The following is a 21816-nucleotide window of genomic DNA, read 5'->3' as shown; positions in this document are numbered from 1 at the left end:
ATGTCTCATGAAATGAAAAACATGCACATTGCTCTTCCTCACAAAATCCTCATGACATTGAAAACTGACCCCTATATGAAATTTTTGGGAAAATAACCACAAGTTTTTGTTTCCTGATGAAATCTCCAGACCCTGTGGTTTTTAATGAACAATTCCTAAAGCATGGTAATTTATCTTCATCATGTTCAGTGATGTCAAACTTAGGAGTCACATAACCATTCGTCATCAAGGAGTATACATCATGTATTTTCGATCACTAATGAGATCAAAGGTCAAACGGAGGGATTTCAACCTCCATCTGAACTTGTAAAGGTAAATCAAAGCAGTTGTGAGAGTATGTTTTCGATGTAAATCGAGATTTGATTAGATATTTGGCGTTATACTGTACGCTCTTGCACATTTTTGTAGAAGTTTAAACTTCTCCAACAGCTGGAACAGGTATGCTGCATGTCAACATCTTTGTGCAGTTTGACTAGTGTTACATCATCACCAAACAAAACAAAAAAGTTACTGTGATGTGGATTTAAACAGGTCACTTGGGTGTAAAAACAATACATGTACACAAATAAATTCACATCTTGTACTACACAACGTTCACCTTTAATGAAATCATAACTGAGAGAAACATGCTATATACACCAAACGAAGAAAACTTCGATATCTTTCTTGTTTATCAATCTGCAGTGACATTTTCTTTCATTTTTTCACTTTAATAAGATATACAACCCCTGTGATACAAAAAAATACCTTCTGTTTCTGAGTGAAGTGAAAATTGGAGTTCTACAAACCCATTTTGTAAGATAGTATAAAAAGTCCTACAATTTATCACAGATACAGACCACAACACATACACATGTGGAATATACGAGAAATACAACAGGGTCAACCTAACAACAGGAAGAAATGCCTCCAGAGCAGCATTTATTTGTATTTACCGTATTAGTGGTTTCATTCAACTTCAACCCTAACTGTTGAGTGTGCATGCAATGAGAAAACATGGTCAGAATTTCCATACCTTGATATGAAAATGTATGAAATCACATTGCATTAAATTTCCACCCAGCAATCTTCACATAAAAGCAAACTTGAGAGAAACTTACCTCTTCTTCTTTGAAGTCTTGTGGACCCTTCTGTAATGCAACCTTCTGTGGCACCACAACTAAGTAATAATAGCTCAAATCCCCATTCTCCTCGCTAGCTCTGTCAAACTTGAGAATTACTGAGTGTTTTCTGTAACCTTTCACTTCGGGCTTAGGAACTTCAATAGGAGCTATAAAATTCACAAACATGACAGACGATGATGCAGTATCATTTTGGGCTGTTCTAGTAAAACACAGATGGCGGGAGGCACTGAGAAATTAAAATGACCGCACATAGAAGTGATTTTGGTACTCTCCTATCCACCCATAGAGGCATATAATGAAGCTTTATAGGCACTTACAGAAGCAAATTGATTTATTCGAAGAGTAGAATTTAAAATACATGTATTCCAAATCAGAATTTTTTCCCCATCATATATCACAAAATACTTTTTCATCTTGATATCAACTTTATTTCAGTATTCAATACATGCAATTCCCTGAAATTCAAGCATGATTTACAGAAAGCCAAGATTGCCTCTGTCAATCGTGTGTTCTTCTGATTATTTTCTAACATATTACATGTATAAGGTTTGGTAAAATAACCACCCATAGAAGCAGAAGCAATTTTTGTGCAAAAGCTACCCACCATAGAATCAATATCCTACCAGTGTGAACCACCCACCATAGAATCAATATCCCACCAGTGTGAACCACCCACCATAGAATCAATATCTCACCAGTGTGAACCACCCACCATAAAATCAATATCCCTCAGTGTGAACCACCCACCATAGAATCAATATCTCACCAGTGTGAACCACCCACCAAAAAATCAATATCCCTCAGTGTGAACCACCCACCATAGAATCAATATCCCACCAGTGTGAACCACCCATAGATTTTAAAAAAAAACAAACTGCCTTCCCCTGGTATCCCATATGTTTTAATGGAACAGTCCTTAGCAAGATAGAAAAAAAATGGACATAATAATACACAATTCTTTCCACATCAGTAGAAAGTATTGTGAAAGCACTAATTTTCCTGGTATAAATACACCCAAAACTTTACATCTTTCTCAACTAGAAATGTCTTAATAGGAAAAAAATATCCATATCATCCTTGAATGTTCAAAAGTCCTCAATCAAAACATCCAACACTTACATTAAGTTTCAATCAAATCTGTTCAACGGTATAAAAGATATACTCTGAACAAACTAAGTCTACAGACAGAGGGACAAGGTGATTCTGGTATACCCCCCCCCCCTTTTAATCATTTGCGGGGAGTATAAAAGAGAACGATGACTGTTTAACCCAATTCCCCCACCCTCTGACATGCTATTTTTTCTTCAAGCTGAATTCCAAACTGCTTACCTAACAAGCCTGCTTACCTAACAAGACTGCTTACCTAACAAGCCTGCTTACCTAACAAGTCTGCTTACTTAACAAGACTGCTCACCTAACAAGTCTGCTTACCTAACAAGACTGCTTACCTAACAAGACTGCTTACCTAACAATTCTGCTTACCTAACAAGCCTGCTTACCTAACAAGCCTGCTGCTTACCTAACAAGACTGCTTACCTAACAAGCCTGCTTACCTAACAAGCCTGCCGCTTACCTAACAAGACTGCTTACCTAACAAGCCTGCTGCTTACCTAACAAGACTGCTGCTTACCTAACAAGACTGCTTACCTAACAAGACTGCTGGTTATCTAACAAGACTGCTTACCTAACAAGACTGCTTACCTAACAAGACTGCTTACCTACAAGACTGCTGCTTACCTAACAAGACTACTTACTTAACAAGACTGTTCACCTAACAAGACTGCTTACCTAACAAGACTACTTACCTAACAAGACTGCTTACCTAACAAGACTGCTTACCTAACAAGACTGCTTACCTAACAATTCTGCTTACCTAACAAGCGGGTGTATGTCCTCACCATCTGAGGTCGCCCAGTTTGACCGTCACGGAAAATGGCGGAGATATTAAATGTGTAGAGAGTCTTTGGTAACAGATTGTTAACAGTGAAACTTTTTTGTTTTCCTTGAATCTGCAGGGGTTCTGGTCTGTGGAATTTGGGTCGAACCAGTTGACCTTTCACTCTTCTGGACTGAACTCCCATATAATGCAACTATAAAAGCCATAAAGACTAGTTTAATAATCATTCAGATCCTCCAAAAAATTACACATCTACACGGTAAAGTTAAACATGCTTATAGTAAAGAGCTGGGGATGAACAATTTTGATTAACTATAAATATAACTTAACACAACACACTTATAGTAAAGAGCTGGGGATGAACAATTTTGATTAACTATAAATATAACTTAACACAACACACTTATAGTAAAGAGCTGGGGATGAACAATTTTGATTAACTATAAATATAACTTAACACAACACACTTATAGTAAAGAGCTGGGGATGAACAATTTTGATTAACTATAAATATAATTCATTATATCCAAGTTCATAATAAGTTTTAAATCTACAGGGAATGAAAATCATGTTGGTTTGATGTTGCCATATTTTGCTGTACCTAGGTTTTCAGAAGTACAATGAAATTTGTAAATGCTTACTAGGTAATAAACGACAGTGGTGAGCTTTTCAGGAGGATCCCAACTCAAATGAACATCATTAGCTGTTCGCAGAGTCACCTGGAAATTTCTCACCTGGTCAATCTCCACATCTGAGAGAAAATGCATGAAGATGTGCTTGTGTTAATTTTCACACACATATCATTTAAATATTGTACTCAACGCTGTTAAAGTATTTACATCAAATTGAAATAAATCTGTTTTTGCACAATATTTTCCAAATCTGATTTTGTTTGTTGTGTCAAGGTACTCTAAATTAATTATTGTGTGCCAGAAATCTCATACATCTAGAATGATTTATGAATTTACTTACATGGATTGAGAAAAGCTTCTACAACCGACTCAGACATGTTCCCAAATCTGCCATCTACAGACTTAGCCTGCACCCTAACAACATATGTTGACTTGTCTTCTGGAATGTCAATATCTGCAATGGTGTATGGACCAATGTCGATCTTTGACCATTCCTCCATTTTGTTGGTTTGGTAGTCATTGTAAAAGACACGGTAACCGGCCACGGCCATCTTTGGTTCATCCCACGTGACCTCAATCTTGTGGGAACTCTTACGACGAAGTGCCACATTCTGTGGTTTGTCTGGCACTGAAAATAAGATGTTTTTGTTCAATACAAAAGACAGATACTATCAATTTTATTAAAAAACATAAGTTCACCCTGTGATTCCAGAAGAGATCACAGTTTTTCTTCACAGGAGTGAGTTTAAGGTCATCTTAATTTCGACAGTCTGAGATCGGAAATCTAAGTACACAAAAATGTCAATTTCTTACTTCTCCCATATGTATGGTGAAGGTATCGAGGGCTCCATGGGCCCGCTCCTCGACTCGTGAATGCTCGGATCTGGAACACATAATCTGTGTTCATCTCTAGTCCTTTCACTTCATACAGTAATCCCGTGATGTTCAGATCTTCAGTATTGATGGAATCGGCCAGTTTATGGTATAGTAGCTGGTACATAACAATTTCTCCATTCTGCAGGTGCTTGGCAGGCAGGTCCCACTCCAACACAACGCTGGTCTCTGTCAGGCTTTCTGCTGAGAAATTCTGGGGGGCTCCAGCAGGGGCTGAATAGGGCATAGATAACATTACAATCAGAGACATAATCATATAAAATCAAGAGGATTTACTAAACAAAGTTTAATAAATCAGTATATATTAGACAATAAAAAATTGGTCTTGAAATGTGTTTTGATATTTTTTGCTAATAAACTACTGTAATGCAATTCCAGATATAAATTCTTAAAATTATCTTCTTGCATACCTTGCAGATAAAATAAAATTTTATGTGTATTTATCTTAAAATCTGGCATAATCTGAGCATAATCACAATTTTAATAGCACTTCTTTTATGTATGATAAGGTAAAGAGATTTTCATATTTTAGCGCAACCATGAATTACTATTCTCATCTAAAGGCGCTAAAATATGAATCCCACTAAAATAAGTGTACAAACAGAAACGGTTTAATGGTTACATACTTCCATCAGGGGTTATAATGACGGCTGATGCTCTCTCACCAAGACCAACTTCATTCTTAGCCTTCACTCGGAATTCATAGGTAGCCCCCTTATCTGAAAAGCACACGGAAATTCCTGTATGTGTATGTACTTCAATATATGGCTCTAAACATGAACATTTTTCTGAAACAAATAATGAAAAAACAAAAAGAAAAGACCGGACATTGAATGCATTGACATTGAGAGTTAGATCAGGATTCTGTAAGTAATGAACGTACACACACATCTTACATCATCCGCAGTCTACTACTTTCAACAAGAGACCCCATGGGTCACACCACTTGCCTGAGAAGTTGCATTCTCCCATGTTAATTTTTAAACCCCATTGTGGCCCTCCCATTGCCCTGGGATTCATTCAAACTTGAATCTACACTACATGAGGATGATTAGAGTATCAATTTCAAAAATTGTATCCTTGTGGCTGTGACGGTGATTGAAAGAGAATGTCCCAATTTATTTGTAAGTTAAATTATTGTGACTCCGAGGATCATGGTTTCAACAAAAATAACTTTACACTTCATAGGGACGCTTGCACATCAATTTCTTACATATTCTGATTTAAACCCATATTGTGGTGGGCACATACTGGTCCAAGGGTCAAGCTTTGAGCAGATTTGAACCTTACATTACATAAGAAAACTTTCATACAAGTTTTGGTTTTTCTGGTTCACTGGTTCTTGAACAAAAGATCTTTTACACATCTGATCTGGTTGTCTATTATTTCCCTTTGGGAGAGGGCTGGGTCTTTGATTTTTTTTATCAAACTTGAATTCCTCTTCATCCAAGGATAATTGGAGCTAAGTGTGGTTGAAATTGGCTGGTTCTTAAGAAGCCAAAATTGTGAAAAGTTTACAGGCAGGTGGACAAACATTAACCACAAAAGCTCATCTGAACTTTCAGACTAGGTGAGTTTTAAAAAAATTTGATCATATTCTAAGATGTAACTAAATTCTACACTAAAACATACAATAAAAATTTCCTATACATGTATATATATTTTCTATCTAGAACACACACCTAGAACATCCGATATATAGCTTTGTCTCATGACTGGAAGATTGAGCATCTGATAGGATTCTCCTTTACGACCCCAAATCACCTGGTATCCCATCAGATTTCCATAAACCTGCTTAGGGATCTTCCAAGTCACATGGACCTGAGGTCGTTCCTCGTCCAGCAAAACTGCGTTCAGGTCCCGTGGTGGTGTGGGCACTAAAGAAATTAATTAGACTCAAATTTATACGTCGCAGAAAAATAAAGTTCTTTTAAACTTACGGAGGTAGAAAGTAATCAAACACAGTCAAACTTTACCTTTAAAAGTAGATTTTCAGTAAATATCTGCTGATAAATGGGAAATTTTGAACTAATGAAATATTACAATTTACTATAGCAGCTATTTTTCATTTTGAATTTATTTTCCTTTAGGAAAAAACACCACTCTAAAAAAAATGTCAACTTTACAAAACAGGGTATGAACTAGCTAATGGAGGCAATTATTTGTTTAACAGTGTCTATGTTTTTTTGTAACAATGTGTACCATCAATATCACGTTATACTTCACATGTATACAGCTACCACTCTAAAATGACAAATTATTCAGGTCTTTCATTCAGTATCTTTCCAACTCTAACTAATGCTATATTTAGTAATGGACTTGTCATTTGTGTGAGTATCATATCTTTCATGTAGCGACAACTCAACACTTTTCCAACATATCATTTTTCATCATAACAACTTTAGCTACAAACAGAAAAAACATGAATTGTTGATCGATCGGAGTTGTAGAGGACAGGGCATCAAGTTAACATGTGAGCAGGTGCTCTAACCTCTGTGGCACCCTACCTGCTCCCTTCGTGTTGACCATCCTTTTCTTGCTGCGTTTGCCGTCTCCCCTCCTCGTGTACCCCGCTACCTGCACCGAGTACTGAGTATCAGCCTTCAAGTTCGTTATGACCGCCTCATTCCGGTTTCCATCGTGCGTATCGTATACCATCTCTTGTCCGACCATCTCATCGCGGTTGTTGGTCTCGTAGTAGTAGACGTAATACCCGCGGATAATACCATTGCTGCCTCTGCCTTCTGGGGGTCGCCATTCAACAAACATGGCAGTGGAGTTGATGGCCTCTGCTGATACTTTAGTAGGCTCATCTGGAACTGTAAAAATTCCATTCAATTAATATTAATCAAATAAAATCCAACATTACTCAAACATGATTAAAAATGTCTCCTTAGTTGTGGTTAATTACATTTCACTAACATGCATCTAACAGATGTTATCTCATATTCTTCAAAAAGGTGCACTTATTCTATAGAGAACTGATCTAAGTGTTTATAATAGAATGCTTTATCTCTTATAGACAGAAAAGTTTCCACAGATCACTACAAACTGATCCTCTGAAGTCTAGGGATGCTCACTCTTGCATTGTTAATCTGGCATTTCAGACAACATTCTGACATCATAACAATCTTTAGTACCATACAAACTGTGCAGCACATCCTGTTCATGCCCTGTAATAATGATTACTGTCCCTCCCAGCATGTTTATCTAATTATTCTATTCCAGAGTCTCACTTGTTCATGAAGAGACCTGGACCTTCCCCCTTTCTGTGTTAATCATAAAGGATATCATTATTCTTTCTAATTGTGAGGAGAAGAGGTTGATTTTCTAGTTGGTGTGTTGTGGAGGATTTCCTTTGAATATATTGTGCAAACATTTGCACCCAATTCTTGATAACAGTTGAACGTGATTACACACTATAGATGCTGAAAGTTGAATGCTTTGCAAAACAGAAATACAAAATGTAATAAATTCAGAGATAAGGGAGTTTAAATCAAAGTCTCTATAAGAGTAGCTATTTTTGAAATTTTTCAACAGTACCATGCCCCCCCCCCCCCCCCCCCCCCCCCAACCCTTCTGTTTATTCAGCATTGGAAAAGGTAACACTATAATCCAGGATTTAGAAAAGGAAAAAATCTAAAGACATGCAACATGAAACATGCAAATTTCTAACATAAATACCACATCAAATCGCAGATAGAAACTTACCTATATAGAGACTAATACTATACAGTGTGTGTACATGGGAGAAAATCGCAATGCGCAGATGTCAGTAGTATAGGTTAATGGACTGAAAACCAACACCCACAGCAAATCACCAGTAAGGTAGGTTAACCACAGCAAGACAACCGCTTTATTAGGTTAAATGTCCAAGATTATTGTTAATGTTCCGATTCAGACAGATTAACGTGATGACAGATTTTGATATTTGATGATTATGGAGTATGATCAAATGATAGCTATAGAATGAAAATGACAAAGGACACCTTACCAAAAAATAGAAGATTGTATTGGTAGGATCTTTTAGAACAAATGAATGATGCTTGTATAATGCTAATAGTCTCTAATTAAGAAATGTATTGCTGGAACTGTTTCTGATCAAATACCTAACAAGTTCTTGTTACATACTAATCTTGGTCTTGTGTTTTCGAGAGAAAGTTTGTATGTATTTCACATTCCTCCCCAAATCTCCACTCATTGGCATAATGCAGGGGCAGATGCTAAATTTTTTTTTTTTTTTTTTTAGTTCTACGTGACCTTATAGTCTGTGGATACAGAAGAAAGAGCCACACGACTGGACATTATTATGATCTTAATCAAGTTCAATTCTACTAAAAATTTATGGGGAAGCGTTTTTGTTGAGGTTTTAAAATTTATCATGTTATTGAAATAAGAAGATGCAGCTTTAGATGGAAGACATTCAAGAGATATTCCTGAAAGATATACATTTTAGCAATAAAAAAAACAACATATCAATTTTTGAGTACCTGCTGACCCTTAAATGGTACTTTTTCCCGCTCAAAAAGGGGTGGGGTTACAGTTCTCAAAATAACATTTATAGTAAGAAATTTCCATCCAAAGGGGGGAAGGAAGATAGGGTATGACCCCCCTCTGAATCCACCTCGACAATGTGCAGCATTTGGTGTGGTTTTCCTATAATTGTCAAATTGTTGTGATCCTCACTCAGTGAGTCACGATTGCAGTTGAAAAAGAACAGATTTTGGAGGTCTATCTTGTGAAATAAACATGTTACATAATTTTGTTGTGGATAATTGTACTGGATTTAGAAAAAAAATGTATTTTTCTACACCTTTTCCTTGTTGGAATCCCAACTTTTCTTAATCTTGTTCATGAGGGAAAATGAAATTAAATATGATAGAATGAATTTCAACACACAAATGAATGAATTAATGAAAGGATGTACAAATGATTGTGTATCAAATATTCCAACTACATAATGTAGTAAGAATGGTCTGACCATATTGATCTCAAACCATTCTTAGCAATGACATCTTTTTTCTCCCGAAAAATTCAGTGAAAAACTTAACAACATAATGTGCAATGACAAAACAGTAAAAGCAAGGACAGAGATGTGACTTTCTGCTTTACAGGTTTTTTTTTTGTAAGCACTTCCTGTGAACTTTCAAGATTTATTACTGCAGTGAAACTGGGGCGAGTAATGATCATTAATTTAGTCACACGTCTGTTTAAACGGCTCTCATGACATGAAGATGTATGATGCAATTATGATACCTAAAAATGATGCAGAACAAATTTCCATTGCTTTCCACTTTCTTAATGACTTTAGTGTTGGTGTTCTGCATGATTTTTATAGGTTCAAATGACACAATGTCAATCTGTCTAAATCCAAAACAGTTAAATGGAAACATAACACCATCGAGGAAAAAAGAAAAAAATTAACAACGGCGTCATCCATGATCCAAAGAACTAGGTCAAATGCAAGACGATTGGTTTATATCCACGGGCAATACCTACCATCCTCATTGGTCCACACTCGGATAGGTTGTGAATTCGGACCGTCTCCGACACTGGTGAAGGCCAGAACCCAGATCTTGTACTCAGTAAAGATCTCAAGCTTGCCCAAAACTAACTCCTGATTCTCAGCGTCCACGGAGACGCTCGTGGCATCCTGATCAGTCTGACTGGGGTCATATTTGACGTAAAATATCTTATAGCCTTTAATTTCCCCGTTTTGCTGATCTTTTGGGGGAGGTTTCCACGTGACTTTGACACTTCTGGAATCTTTGAAGGGCATTCCACTAACAGCTTGAGGAGCGGCGCTTGGTACTATTGTGTTCAAAGGGCGAGGGGAAAAAGAAAATGAGAATAAATAACACATATAAACGAAAAATAACATGCAAAACACATGCGGTGAATGAAATTAAAAATATACATATAATGATGATTTTCTATCTTTTGCATCATGGCACCATTTTAGCATCCATATGGTATGCCGACATGCATGGTGATACTGAAATTTTATGCATTTGATGCAGCACGCTATTGAAAGTTTCCATTGCCATTATAATCAGACATGCTCTCTACGAGTATTTTGAAAATACAAGTATTGAGAAATGAGTCAAGCTTTCCTGTAAAACTACAAAAAGCAATTAATAATTCTGACACCTGAAAAGGTATTTGCATAATGGAAAGTATTCAATACTGTGCAGTACTCCTCAGCTTCCAATCTCTAAAGTGAAATGGAATGGTAATCAACTGTTCAAATACCTGTAGTTTTTTTTTTTTTCTGAAATAGCATATCTCAGGTTTTAAAAATTTAAGACCAGCCCTAACAATGGATGCTAATATGGACCCATAATACAACAATTCGTCCAGGATTCCTTGTTTCATAAAATTACATGTACTTATAAATCAATATGGTGCAATGACTGATTAAAAAATGGATGATTTAAATGACTTATTTTCACGACATTCAGATAGAAAGTATTGAAAGTACACATAAAGAAATGATATGTTAACACATTTAAAGCTAAAAAGATATTAGAAAAAAATGATGGGATGAAATGATAGGAAAAATTGTTTGACCTTGAGTGGACTTTTCTGAAGAAATCAATACACCTTCCCATGTTCAATGCATGCAATTAGGAAAATTTTTGCCATTTCCATCCAATTAAAATGATCATCTGTTATTTGTTGTGAAATAACCTTTGACCTTACATAAATTGTAAAGATATGAAAACAAACTTAGAACTACCAAATTGACCTTGACCTAAAAAAGTGAAGAACTATAAATGACCAAATACCCGACCATCTAAACAGATTATCCCAGGCACTTACCCAACATTTCATGAGCTATCCAGAAAATCAGTAATAAATTCATGAAAATGAAATACAATGTACATGTCTCAATTTTGGTGATAAAAAATAGTACACAACATAGACACACACACATAATAAAAGAAACCTTTTCTACAAGACCATTCCGTGGAAGTGTCTACAGAATAATACCACGAGTGAACACGTAACAATCAGAGATAGAAATGTTAAAAATCGTGGATACCAGGTATCTTATAAATTCTATAATATCATATGAGTGCGGAATTTCAGTACCGGTTGGAACAAGAGCATTGAAGAACATACCAAACGGTTGGGTCTTTGCCTGGATGATGCGAGTGGCTGCCCCCTCCCCTTTTTCGGACAGAGCAGACACCTTGATGGTATACACGGTGTCCGGGGTTAGGTCCTGTAGTTGATACTTGGTCTCGGTACCTTTGACCACAGCTTTGTTTCCCTGTTTTAAGTATGTATCGTTATAGTACACCCAGTACTGACTGACCACATTTCTCGTCTGACTCGGCGGGTCCCAGGACACGTCTATTGTGTTGGGTCCAGTTACCGTGGCATAAATATTACGAGGCTGGGACGGAACTGAAAAGTAGAGCAAACACTAGAAATACAAGCTGCCATATTGTCATCAAATCGCTTTACATTTTCTTCTGCCTAAAAAAATGAAACATAAAATATTTTAATACTAATTGCATCATAGCTGCCATCGCTATTTGACTTGCTACAGCTGCAGCAAATAATTGCGAAAATAAAGTTGCTTTTGCTCTGAACTTTACTAATGCTTTGCAGGATTTAATTTGACTTTTCCGGTTTTAGGCCTCTCTGCCAAGAAAAAGAGAGTGCATTACTCTGTCAAATCACCTCCTTCCATGGCTTGGTTATGTGGCAGTGCTATCTAGTATTTTGACCTCAGTACATAATCAAGCGATACCTAATATTCTGACTTCAGTACATATTAAAAAAATATCTGACACATGGGCTGATGTTTTACTTGATCCATTAACTTTTCATGAATGATTTTGAAGAGTCATATCAAATCATGCATACTAATAATTACTCCTGGATGTGCAATGATCCGATTACATGACCATGCAGTATGAAATATTCTAACTAACAATAAATGAACTACTTCATAATTCTAATATTTTTTTAAATTGATAGATATATGTTCTTTTCTGTACAATCTCCATAAACTAGTGGTCATAATGTTGTCATGGCAACAATTTACTGGATGAGTTGTTGAATTTCAAAATAAACAAACTTAAAAATACATCAAACAGAAGTAAATGATAAGGTAAACCTTTTAAGAAAGATGATAGTGGGTCTTTTACACTGATTGATTGAAATCAAGTGTGGGTGAGACAACCATAGCAAATTGCACAGTTTCTGTGAGTTACACAAATATATGGATGTATGTGATTAAATGAAGCATGCTCATTTCATAAAACATTTCTGTTTCTTGAGGTATCAAATCTTCAGGAATATCAAGAATATATGTACCTTGAAATATCCAGTATTTCATTTAGTACTACCCCCTCCCTCCAATCATTTTATGATAATCTTGTTTATGATTCCCAAATGGTCAGCAAAGGCAAAAAATGTCAATATAAGCTAGATCCCTTCCTGAAATGCCTCCTTTCTCATTGAAGCCTCACTGACATAAAAAGGGTTCAATGTCGTACAGCTATTTGAACAATGACCAATCAATGTCTTTATGTATCGTGCTATGGCCATCTTCTGTTTAACTTTGTATCAGATTGCGATTATCACCACCTATCCATTCTCTATCCTGCAGTTGAAAATCCTCATAGCATATGTTCTCATATCGTTTCCATTAATGGATCAGATTTTTTTTACTTTAGAATTCCCACATGATTCTAATCTACTGCTGTTTGCAATGCTCAGATACACATACAATGTGAATTAATCCAAAAAAAAAGTCATTAATGTCCTATTCAACAGATAACATGCAAGAGTTTTTCAGACAGTGTTTGAATGTTTTAGGAGATCGATATTAAACCCGGGAAGGCTAGAGCTAATGTGGTACTCCAAGAAAAAAGTCGCTGTATGAAAAATGTGCAAATCGCATTCATAAGAGTGGAACCGATGAGCTGTAAGTCACACACAGCATACAGTAATATTTCACTATCCTACACAGACCTCAAATCCATGTCTACAGAACCTAGAACACGATAGTCCCCATTATCTACAGACACACACGAATATACACCACTCATCCATCATAACGGTGATCAGTTTTTTTTCCCATGCATAAATTGTAAAGACTTACGCAAGCCACCTGAAAGAATAGTGAATACATTTATATTGAGATCCTGGTCTGACTGGTGACAATATCAGGTTGATAAGTACATGAGGAAAAAGTACATATATATAACAGGTGATACTAGAGAGTGAGAATGAACAAATACTGCATTTAATCACAAAAAAGTATCCTAATATTCAAAAGTGCAATTCTTTTGGGAAATACACAAATCATCATTCAATTGATTCCATTGCATAATGCTCTTCTACTGTAAGATAAATGCTGTAGTCAATAAAACAGTCGAATCGATCAGGAATAATCGCTGTGATTAATCATTATCATGATTTACTTCATTCAAAGAAAGTTTAGAAGGACTCTTGCTATAGAGTAGCAAGGCAAACTGAAATGAATATAAGCACCAGCAATGATCATCAGTTGTATGGAATATGTGTACGGGGAATAAACTGTGACCAAAAAAACTTAAATATCAAAATAAGAATGATCGCTTTGCTTACCCTCGAAGTTGACTGTTGCACGGTAGGTAATGGGGGAAAAGAAATAAACGCTTGTTAATTATCTATCCATCAAATTCATTACAGCAGTCAGCATAACGTCAGTATTTGTTATAAATAGTTATCGCATGCATGCGCATAATGCTTATAATTACAATTATCATTGCATATGATAATTTTCTATTTCAAAATATACAATTCACCTTATGAATTAAATTCACAATAAATTTCCTTTTCTTTTTTGTAAATCATGAAAACACTCAATGATACAAAAAAAAAAAAAAACTATGAAGAAAAGGCGCTACACATTTTTCGCGCAGCAAAAAATGGAATACTAGATAGCAACTACAACATGCTTAGCTAGACAGTGCGCTGTTATATTCATACGCAAATTGTACAACACCGCGCGAGCACGTTTAAATATACTGCAGACAAAGTCATTAGTAGAGAAATCACATAACAAATACATATATATATATAAAACGGACAGAGACATTTCTGTTCTCTTCTCAGGTCTAGAGACACCATTTTCCATTCTAGTTCTTTTGGTAAACACTTTAACAGGAAAACACAGAAAATTATAAACAATACATGCATAGATATATATATTTCAAACGACAGCAGAGAAATGTCACCTGAAGAAAAAAATAATAATAAGGAAGAATATAACAAGTATGTGTTTTGACTGAATAAACTTACCAGAGAATATGTCTGGAAATGTAACAGGGGACTTACTTATGTGTGAAAGAGGTTTACCATTAAAGTCGAGAAATGGATTTTCTGCAAAGGAGGCAGACACAAAGATATACATATATATCCCATGATTAAAAGTTTGGACAAAATGTACATCCTCATTCTCTTCCAGTAAATTTTGGAATCATATTTCCTGTGCAAATCTTTGCATAATTAAAGATCTTATGTGACCTTGTACTTTCATTTCTTATTTTCATTTTCTCTCTTCTTCCTCCTTAATCTAAAAAATTTGGCATACATCAGTATATGTGTAAGCAATGGAGAGTGAATTTAGGTAGTCAGATTTTGAATTTCCTTGGACAATAAAGAGTAAGTTTAACAATAAAAGTTTGATTTTGTAAGAGTTGGTCCCTATCTCTTTGGTTTCTATGACTAAGATATGTGTCTCTTCGTTTTCGTAGACCCGAGGTCCCTATCTCTGGTTTCTAAGGCCTACAGGTGCGTATCTCTTTTCGCTAAAGGGAGGGCAAAAATAAAAATATCTAATTGAAAAGTTGAGAGAAGAAAAGAATGCATCTACTTGTTGGTCAATACCTATGCACTGTCAAGCCAATTTGGTTAGCTAGTCTCTATACAGTGTTAATCAGATGCATGTCACAAAAAGGATGCTTAACCAATCCTATCACAATAGCCAAAACATTTCCTCAGAACTTTGAACAAATACAACAAAATGATAGGATGGCTATTGCAATAGTTTGGTTTTTAATACTGCATGCAGTTTTAGTGCTAAATCACATGGACCCAGTCTACAGGGAATGTACTGGAATGACTGCAAGATCTAAACTTCATGCAAATTAGTCTTAGTACAGGCTACTAGCACTTCAACACAGCAAGATACCCAACAGTAGCAATTGTACTATCTCTGTGTCACTCAAATATAGTACAATTGTCATGAACTTTACAGAAAGGTTGGTTTTAATTTCACCTATACAATATGAATTAGTTCACAAATATTAACTGTTGTTTAAATTTCTCTACAAAGTACTTACTGCATGATAAATGCATGCTTACATCATGGTAGTTGTGTTTTAATACCATGCACAGGTTGTCTATCAACATGCCAAAACATTTTAGTACAGCTCTGTCAGGAGACAGATACATTGCGTGCTTTCTTGAAAAAGTACTGCACTTAAAAAAAAAGGTCAACCAATGAATAAGCTACAACAGTCACATGACAACTTACTTCCTTCGTTGGTGATGACGGTGATAAGTTGTGACACTGGACCCTCCCCTTTGCTGGAATAAGCCAAGACACATATTGTATACGTATCGTTTGGCTTCAGGCCTGTAATTATGGTTTCATTGCTGTTCGATTGGACTTCCTTGTTGTTCCAAAGAATTATGGGTAAATCTGCTTGCAGGGTGTAAAACACTCGGTATCCCTAAGGAAAAAATCCAAACATGTCATATCCACTTACAACAGCAGAGTGCATATTATGATTAGAAACATGTAAATGCTATCTTTATATATGTTGGTGCTAAAACCAGGAATAAGCTATATCTGAGTGGGGTTTTTTTTTGCAGGCCACAACCTGTATGATGCCATTTGGTTTCTCTGGAGGTAGCCATGACACACTGACTGTAGTGGGGTTCAGAGCCTTGGCTGTAACATATCTGGGAGGTGTTCCTGGGGCTGCAAGATAAAAACCATTCACATTTAATAAAGAATCACATTAATCAACATTTAGGAATTTACAATGAAAACAGCTACCTAATTTACCATCTTATAGTTTAATTAGTCAAAAAAAAAAAAAAAATTCTCCTGCACTGTACTGAAAATAGAGGAAAATGACTTGAAAGAAAGACCTGCTAATTCTTGGTAACAGTCCATTATTTGTACAGAAATTCTCATGCTTCAACAATAAGAATGTATCATTTAAAGAACCATGCAGTTTTTCTCCTCAAAAATATGAACTCTGAAAAAAATGACTGTCAATAATCCAACACTCATAGAAATTGGGTTATCTCTGAAAATGCTTATACAACCAAGGTCAGTTTCTGTCGGTACAGGGCAGAAGAGATGTGGTAGAGATGGAATACAGTAAGGCCCCTTGTCAAGCTAATCAAATTCTCACCAGGATGTCCGACTGCCTGTATCTTGCCAGAAACACGCTAACCCAGGTGAAACAATCTATTGAACCCTACAGGATGTGGCATATCTCGAGAATGATAATATCTTAAAAAAATTTTTTTTTTTACATCCACAACCTACAAAAATACTAGCTGGCCAACAAGAATGTCTTCCATGAATCTCAACACAGGCTTACAAAATAAACAAAGAAGGGTAATGGAATTAGCTGCGGACCATCATATGGTGTTAGTGCATTGTCATACTTCATGGCTGGTCTGGTCATCTGGTGTGGACACTGGACACAACCAGCACTGCAAATCCCAACTGTTTATAACATCTCAGTCTATTTACATTTATCATTCAGGAAGAATGGCTTTATTTTCATTTATCATTCAGGAAGAATGGTTTCATTTTTGTTTATCACTCACAAAGAATGGTTTTACATTCATTCATGACTGTATTTTTTCAGTTTGAATTTTTCTTTGAAATGGACTTAGTTTCTAACTTTTTCATACCCCGACATCAAACATCAGTACTAAAGCATGTTGATTTGTTGAATTTATAGTTCTACTCCGTTTATGAACGTCATGAACATTAATCATAATTCATTTGTTATAAATAAAATATAAACGAAGTCTCAATAATTCATTCAGTCATGAACTATTTCAAAACTAATGTGCTTTCTTCTCCTTCGTCTTCCATATTGAAAATGGGTCACACTAGTAACGTCAAGGCTTATTCTGTACGATAAACTAACGAATGGTGGGGTTTTTTGGAATAATTTTTATGAGAGGGAATATGTGCAGAGAAAATCTCAGAAATGAAATCCATCTCCAGTTTCAAGGTTGGGACCATATTTTTTTGAATGAACTAGTGGAAATTCTGTTTTATGGTCAAGGGATGTCACCCACGAAAAACGTCTGATAGACTACCTATTTCTGGGTATATTGATGACACTTTTAAGAAATGTAATAATTCATGATAAAAGTAAAAATGATACAATTGTAAAATAGCCTGAAGGAACATTTTAAGATTTTGGTCTGACATATCTCTCACAGCAGATGACGCAATGTGATGCCCCTTTCATCATATTTCAGGCTTTCCCAACCCTTTGACCTGTGTTTTTGAATCTCACATGATCCCCACCGTTTTATTCATATTGTTGCATGTTTTGTTATTGCTTAAACATAAGTGTTTACTTTATCAACAAGGATGCTATATTTGTTTTACTTCTACAGAGTGGAACTGATTTTACAGTCTCCAAAATTGATTTAACTGCTAAGATTTTTGTTGTTGGACAATTGGACTGATAAGCCAACAATTTATATTGGACATTTAGTTTTTTTGTTGTTGGTCAAACCGATAAAACTGACACTTTTGAAGACCTCTGTTACATAAGTTTTGTACTGCTGAAAATTTCAACACTTTCAATCGAACTAATGCAAGAATATAGACATGATAATGCTACCTGAACATGTAATCTCTCGCTCAAACAACACCACTTTAATCTGATTCTGCTCAACAACCCCTAAGCATGCCAATACGCTACATTTCCCATTTGAATCACCTAGTTGTTGAATAACATTTTATACACAGTAAGACATCAGTAGCGGGAGATTGGTACAGTATCATGGACGACATCCAGAAGATAAAACCAGCTCAACGAATGAATTCTCCCTGAATAAAAAACTATTCCAACATGGAACATTAATTCAAATCTTTAGGCTTCTGAATTTTTTTCTCCAGTTTAATTCAATATATGAATGTTTACTTTAACTTTATTCATTTTGTTCAAAAGCTTCTTGTGTGTTAATGATGTTAATGATAAATAACTGCATGAACATCATAAATCATACTTTTTGATATTTTTAAAAAGAACATCTTTTAGACTATCAAATTTCCTATAAATTCATGATAGAAATCAGATGTGGTGCAGATAGAACACAAATAAAAAGTTCTAACTACAAAAAGAAAAATCACCAAGAAAAATATGTTTAATTTAAAAGCACACTTTCTACAGCAGACCAGGAAAGCAGTGGTTCTGAGGAAGTGTGTGTTTGAATGGTAATCTGTCAATCTACAGTCGTCTACACTTCTACACAATCACCCCTGCTGTGTGTCTGGTGAGACTGACAGTCCTTCACAAAGTTTCTGTCAAGTCATTTCATAATGGTATTCATTATATTCTAATGTAAGACAGACTCAGCACACATGCTTGCCAGTCTAAAATAACAAAGAAATTCCAATTTCAGTTTAGATGACTGATACAGAAAGATGGGGAAAATCTTGCCAATCCAGTATCAGCACTGTATCTGGACATCAAACAAAGAACGTAGATGTAAATTTTTGTAGGTAAAGTCTTGAAACTGAAGAAATCATATCTAGAATCCTGTGATTTCATTTAGAATTTTGTTTTCTAAACTTCCCTTCCAACCTATCAATTTAGAAACCCGAGCCCAGTTACACAGTGCTCAGAATCTAAGATTTCAAAGTTTACTCAAGATGTTGAAACATTTTTGGTGCAGATCTGCACGAAGGCACAGAGGATCTGACCTGATAAATATTACTCCTCACTGATCAGATAAGTTCCCCCCTCTCTTCATCTGAAGATTGCTGGAAGTTCTGATGATGAATCACAGTTATAAGAGTGAAATGTACAGAGCATAGCTTACCAATCCCCTGATGGTTAAAGATTGACAACTACAGATGTTGGAGGAGAGAAAAAATTCAGAAAGAGGGACTCCGTTAAATTGTAATAAAATTTAATTCCATTACAGATGGAATGATTCGGTATGAAACTTAATTCCACATTGAGAAAATTTGACAAACTGGTGATATCTTTCTGTAAATTAATAATACGAAGCCGAGTCACAAAGGCATCAGCTTATAAATCATTTCGGTCAGGGACCTTTGATAAAACAGATTTTTCCTTTTATTTTTTGTATAGTGCCGACAATTCCATTTCTTGTTGAACAATAGAAGTATCTTATTGATCAGTAAATAGGTCTCCAGAAATCACTTAGAGCTTATACCTGGGCGATGTAATCAAAGTCAAGACATTAAAGTAGTTATACCCAATTAACTTCTGAAACAAATATATGTTTGATAGAAAAGTTAATTTCCTGCTTCATCACTCCTTTATGGGACTTTTATTTCATTTCTTTGATCATTTTCAAAGACAACAGGGTCAGCCATTAATTATTTTCTAATCAATAACGTATCAATCAACATTATTTAACGGGCATTGAAGCCTGATACATTCTACATGCACACGTATTTAGTTAAAGATGTGTGACAAATTTTTCGAATCATGAAACTTGATCATGAAGTATATTTAACTTGTGGCACATGGAGTATCCAATGTAAATTCAATACGCTTCATTTAGGATTTCCGGTTACTGTATTTCTAACCATACCTGACCATCTTTATTTTAAAAATTTCTGAAAATAAATGGTATTTTTTAAAAGTTACACCAGCCATGTACAGAACTCATCAAAAGATTTTGTAGTATCTACCCCCCCCCCCCTCATTTACTCACAGCAGGGGAGGGGCAAGATGTTATTTTACCACCTTAAAACAAGGAGGGGGTCTGGCCTGCTGTGAGAGTAGATAAGTTATTAACTCCTGCCCAATCTCTGGAAGAGGATAGGTGATAAGTGATAATCAACCTCAATAGACTGATGGACACTAATTACCTTATGGCATGTGAGTAAACAGCAAAATCTTACAATCCTAGCTATGTTCTAACCCCTAGAACAACATGTATATACACAGTGCATCAGGCTGGGTTCATCACAGGCTACTTTATCTGTGTTCTACGGTCAGGTTTCAGCTGCCTGGTTAGCTTTTCGTTAGGAAATATCCATTATTAATAGAACTATGAAATAAAATCCTTAAGCTGCAATCAATACCTGTAAAATATACTGAAAAACTGGCTGATCGTGTTGATAGAACACACATTGTAAAAGGACCAAAAAAATCTCTTCCAATTCACCCATCCATCATGAGTTTCCCATTAAAAAAAATATGAACAAATTTTCTACAATTCAATTCAAAAACAAACCTAGCTCTCCAGTTCGAACTTCGATAGTATCACTTGTCTGACCCCGACCATAGTCATTAACACCAAAAACGCGGAATTCGTAAACAGTGAAGGGCTGGAGACGTCGGACAGTGAATTCAGATTTTTTCAAGGCCCGGGTTTCAATCCATTGAAAACCATCCTCCTTCTTGGGTTTATACTGGACAACAACAGCATCATTACTATTAGAATTCCAGGTCAGCCTCACAGACTGTGGACTCACTTCCCAGTGTGTTAAACCTGTTGGTTTCTCCGGAACACTTTGACCAATAATCCCATTTAGTAAGAAGAAGAAGAAAAGGCACCCCATAAAACAATCCCTGTAGTAAAACTTCAGTAGAATTTGTGCCATATTGTTTGACAAGTTCTCATCAGGTATAAAAAATCCCAATCCCTTTCAGAGCCGAGATAATCATCACATAACGTTGCTGCTGTAGTGTAAATTAATTTCCTGACACTAAATCCGTAAGCAGAATTATTGATGAAACTTATCCTTGATTCCCCTTTCTAATTAAATTGCATGTCACAGGGAAAACAATTCTTTGTATTGTTTTGCTTTCATTTTTGACTTCATCACTTGCAACAGAGCTGAAGCTCATCACTACTGGGAGGTCATGTGACTGAATCCACTCACTTCATTGGCTAATCATTATCAGTGTGGAAAAAGGGGGGAACTTCTCATCATCCTGGCAATCTGGTTGTCATAGTAACTCACCATGTAACACGCTATGTCATGGTGTGTCAGATTTAAGAAATA

General features: G+C 35.8%; 1 protein-coding gene across 26 annotated transcripts in view; it reads right to left on the bottom strand.

Annotated features, from left to right (window-relative positions):
- The window catches only part of LOC125671122 (tyrosine-protein phosphatase Lar-like), an 86569-nt gene that overhangs the window by 11475 nt on the left and 53278 nt on the right, over positions 1–21816 (bottom strand). For 9 of the 26 annotated variants that reach the window (XM_056163791.1, XM_048906595.2, XM_048906600.2 and 6 more), the window contains 14 exons: positions 16439–16539; positions 16090–16288; positions 14157–14168; positions 11673–11960; positions 10047–10358; positions 7055–7366; positions 6230–6424; positions 5174–5266; positions 4467–4760; positions 3994–4281; positions 3663–3772; positions 2998–3214; positions 1101–1270; positions 936–968 (listed from right to left, as the gene is read on the bottom strand). In XM_056163791.1, coding sequence (XP_056019766.1) covers positions 936–968; positions 1101–1270; positions 2998–3214; positions 3663–3772; positions 3994–4281; positions 4467–4760; positions 5174–5266; positions 6230–6424; positions 7055–7366; positions 10047–10358; positions 11673–11960; positions 14157–14168; positions 16090–16288; positions 16439–16539 — 2624 coding nt within the window. Of the gene's footprint in view, positions 1–935; positions 969–1100; positions 1271–2997; positions 3215–3662; positions 3773–3993; positions 4282–4466; positions 4761–5173; positions 5267–6229; positions 6425–7054; positions 7367–10046; positions 10359–11672; positions 11961–14156; positions 14169–16089; positions 16289–16438; positions 16540–21041; positions 21703–21816 lie in introns of those variants that run through there. The other 17 variants (XM_048906597.2, XM_056163794.1, XM_056163796.1 and 14 more) reach the window with 9 other exon arrangements.

The sequence above is a fragment of the Ostrea edulis genome, chromosome 4 (assembly GCF_947568905.1).
Source record: "Ostrea edulis chromosome 4, xbOstEdul1.1, whole genome shotgun sequence".
Classification (NCBI taxonomy): Eukaryota; Metazoa; Mollusca; class Bivalvia; order Ostreida; family Ostreidae; genus Ostrea; species Ostrea edulis.
The sequence above is the reverse complement of the archived record's forward strand: the minus strand, read 5'-3'. Positions and strand labels throughout refer to the sequence as shown.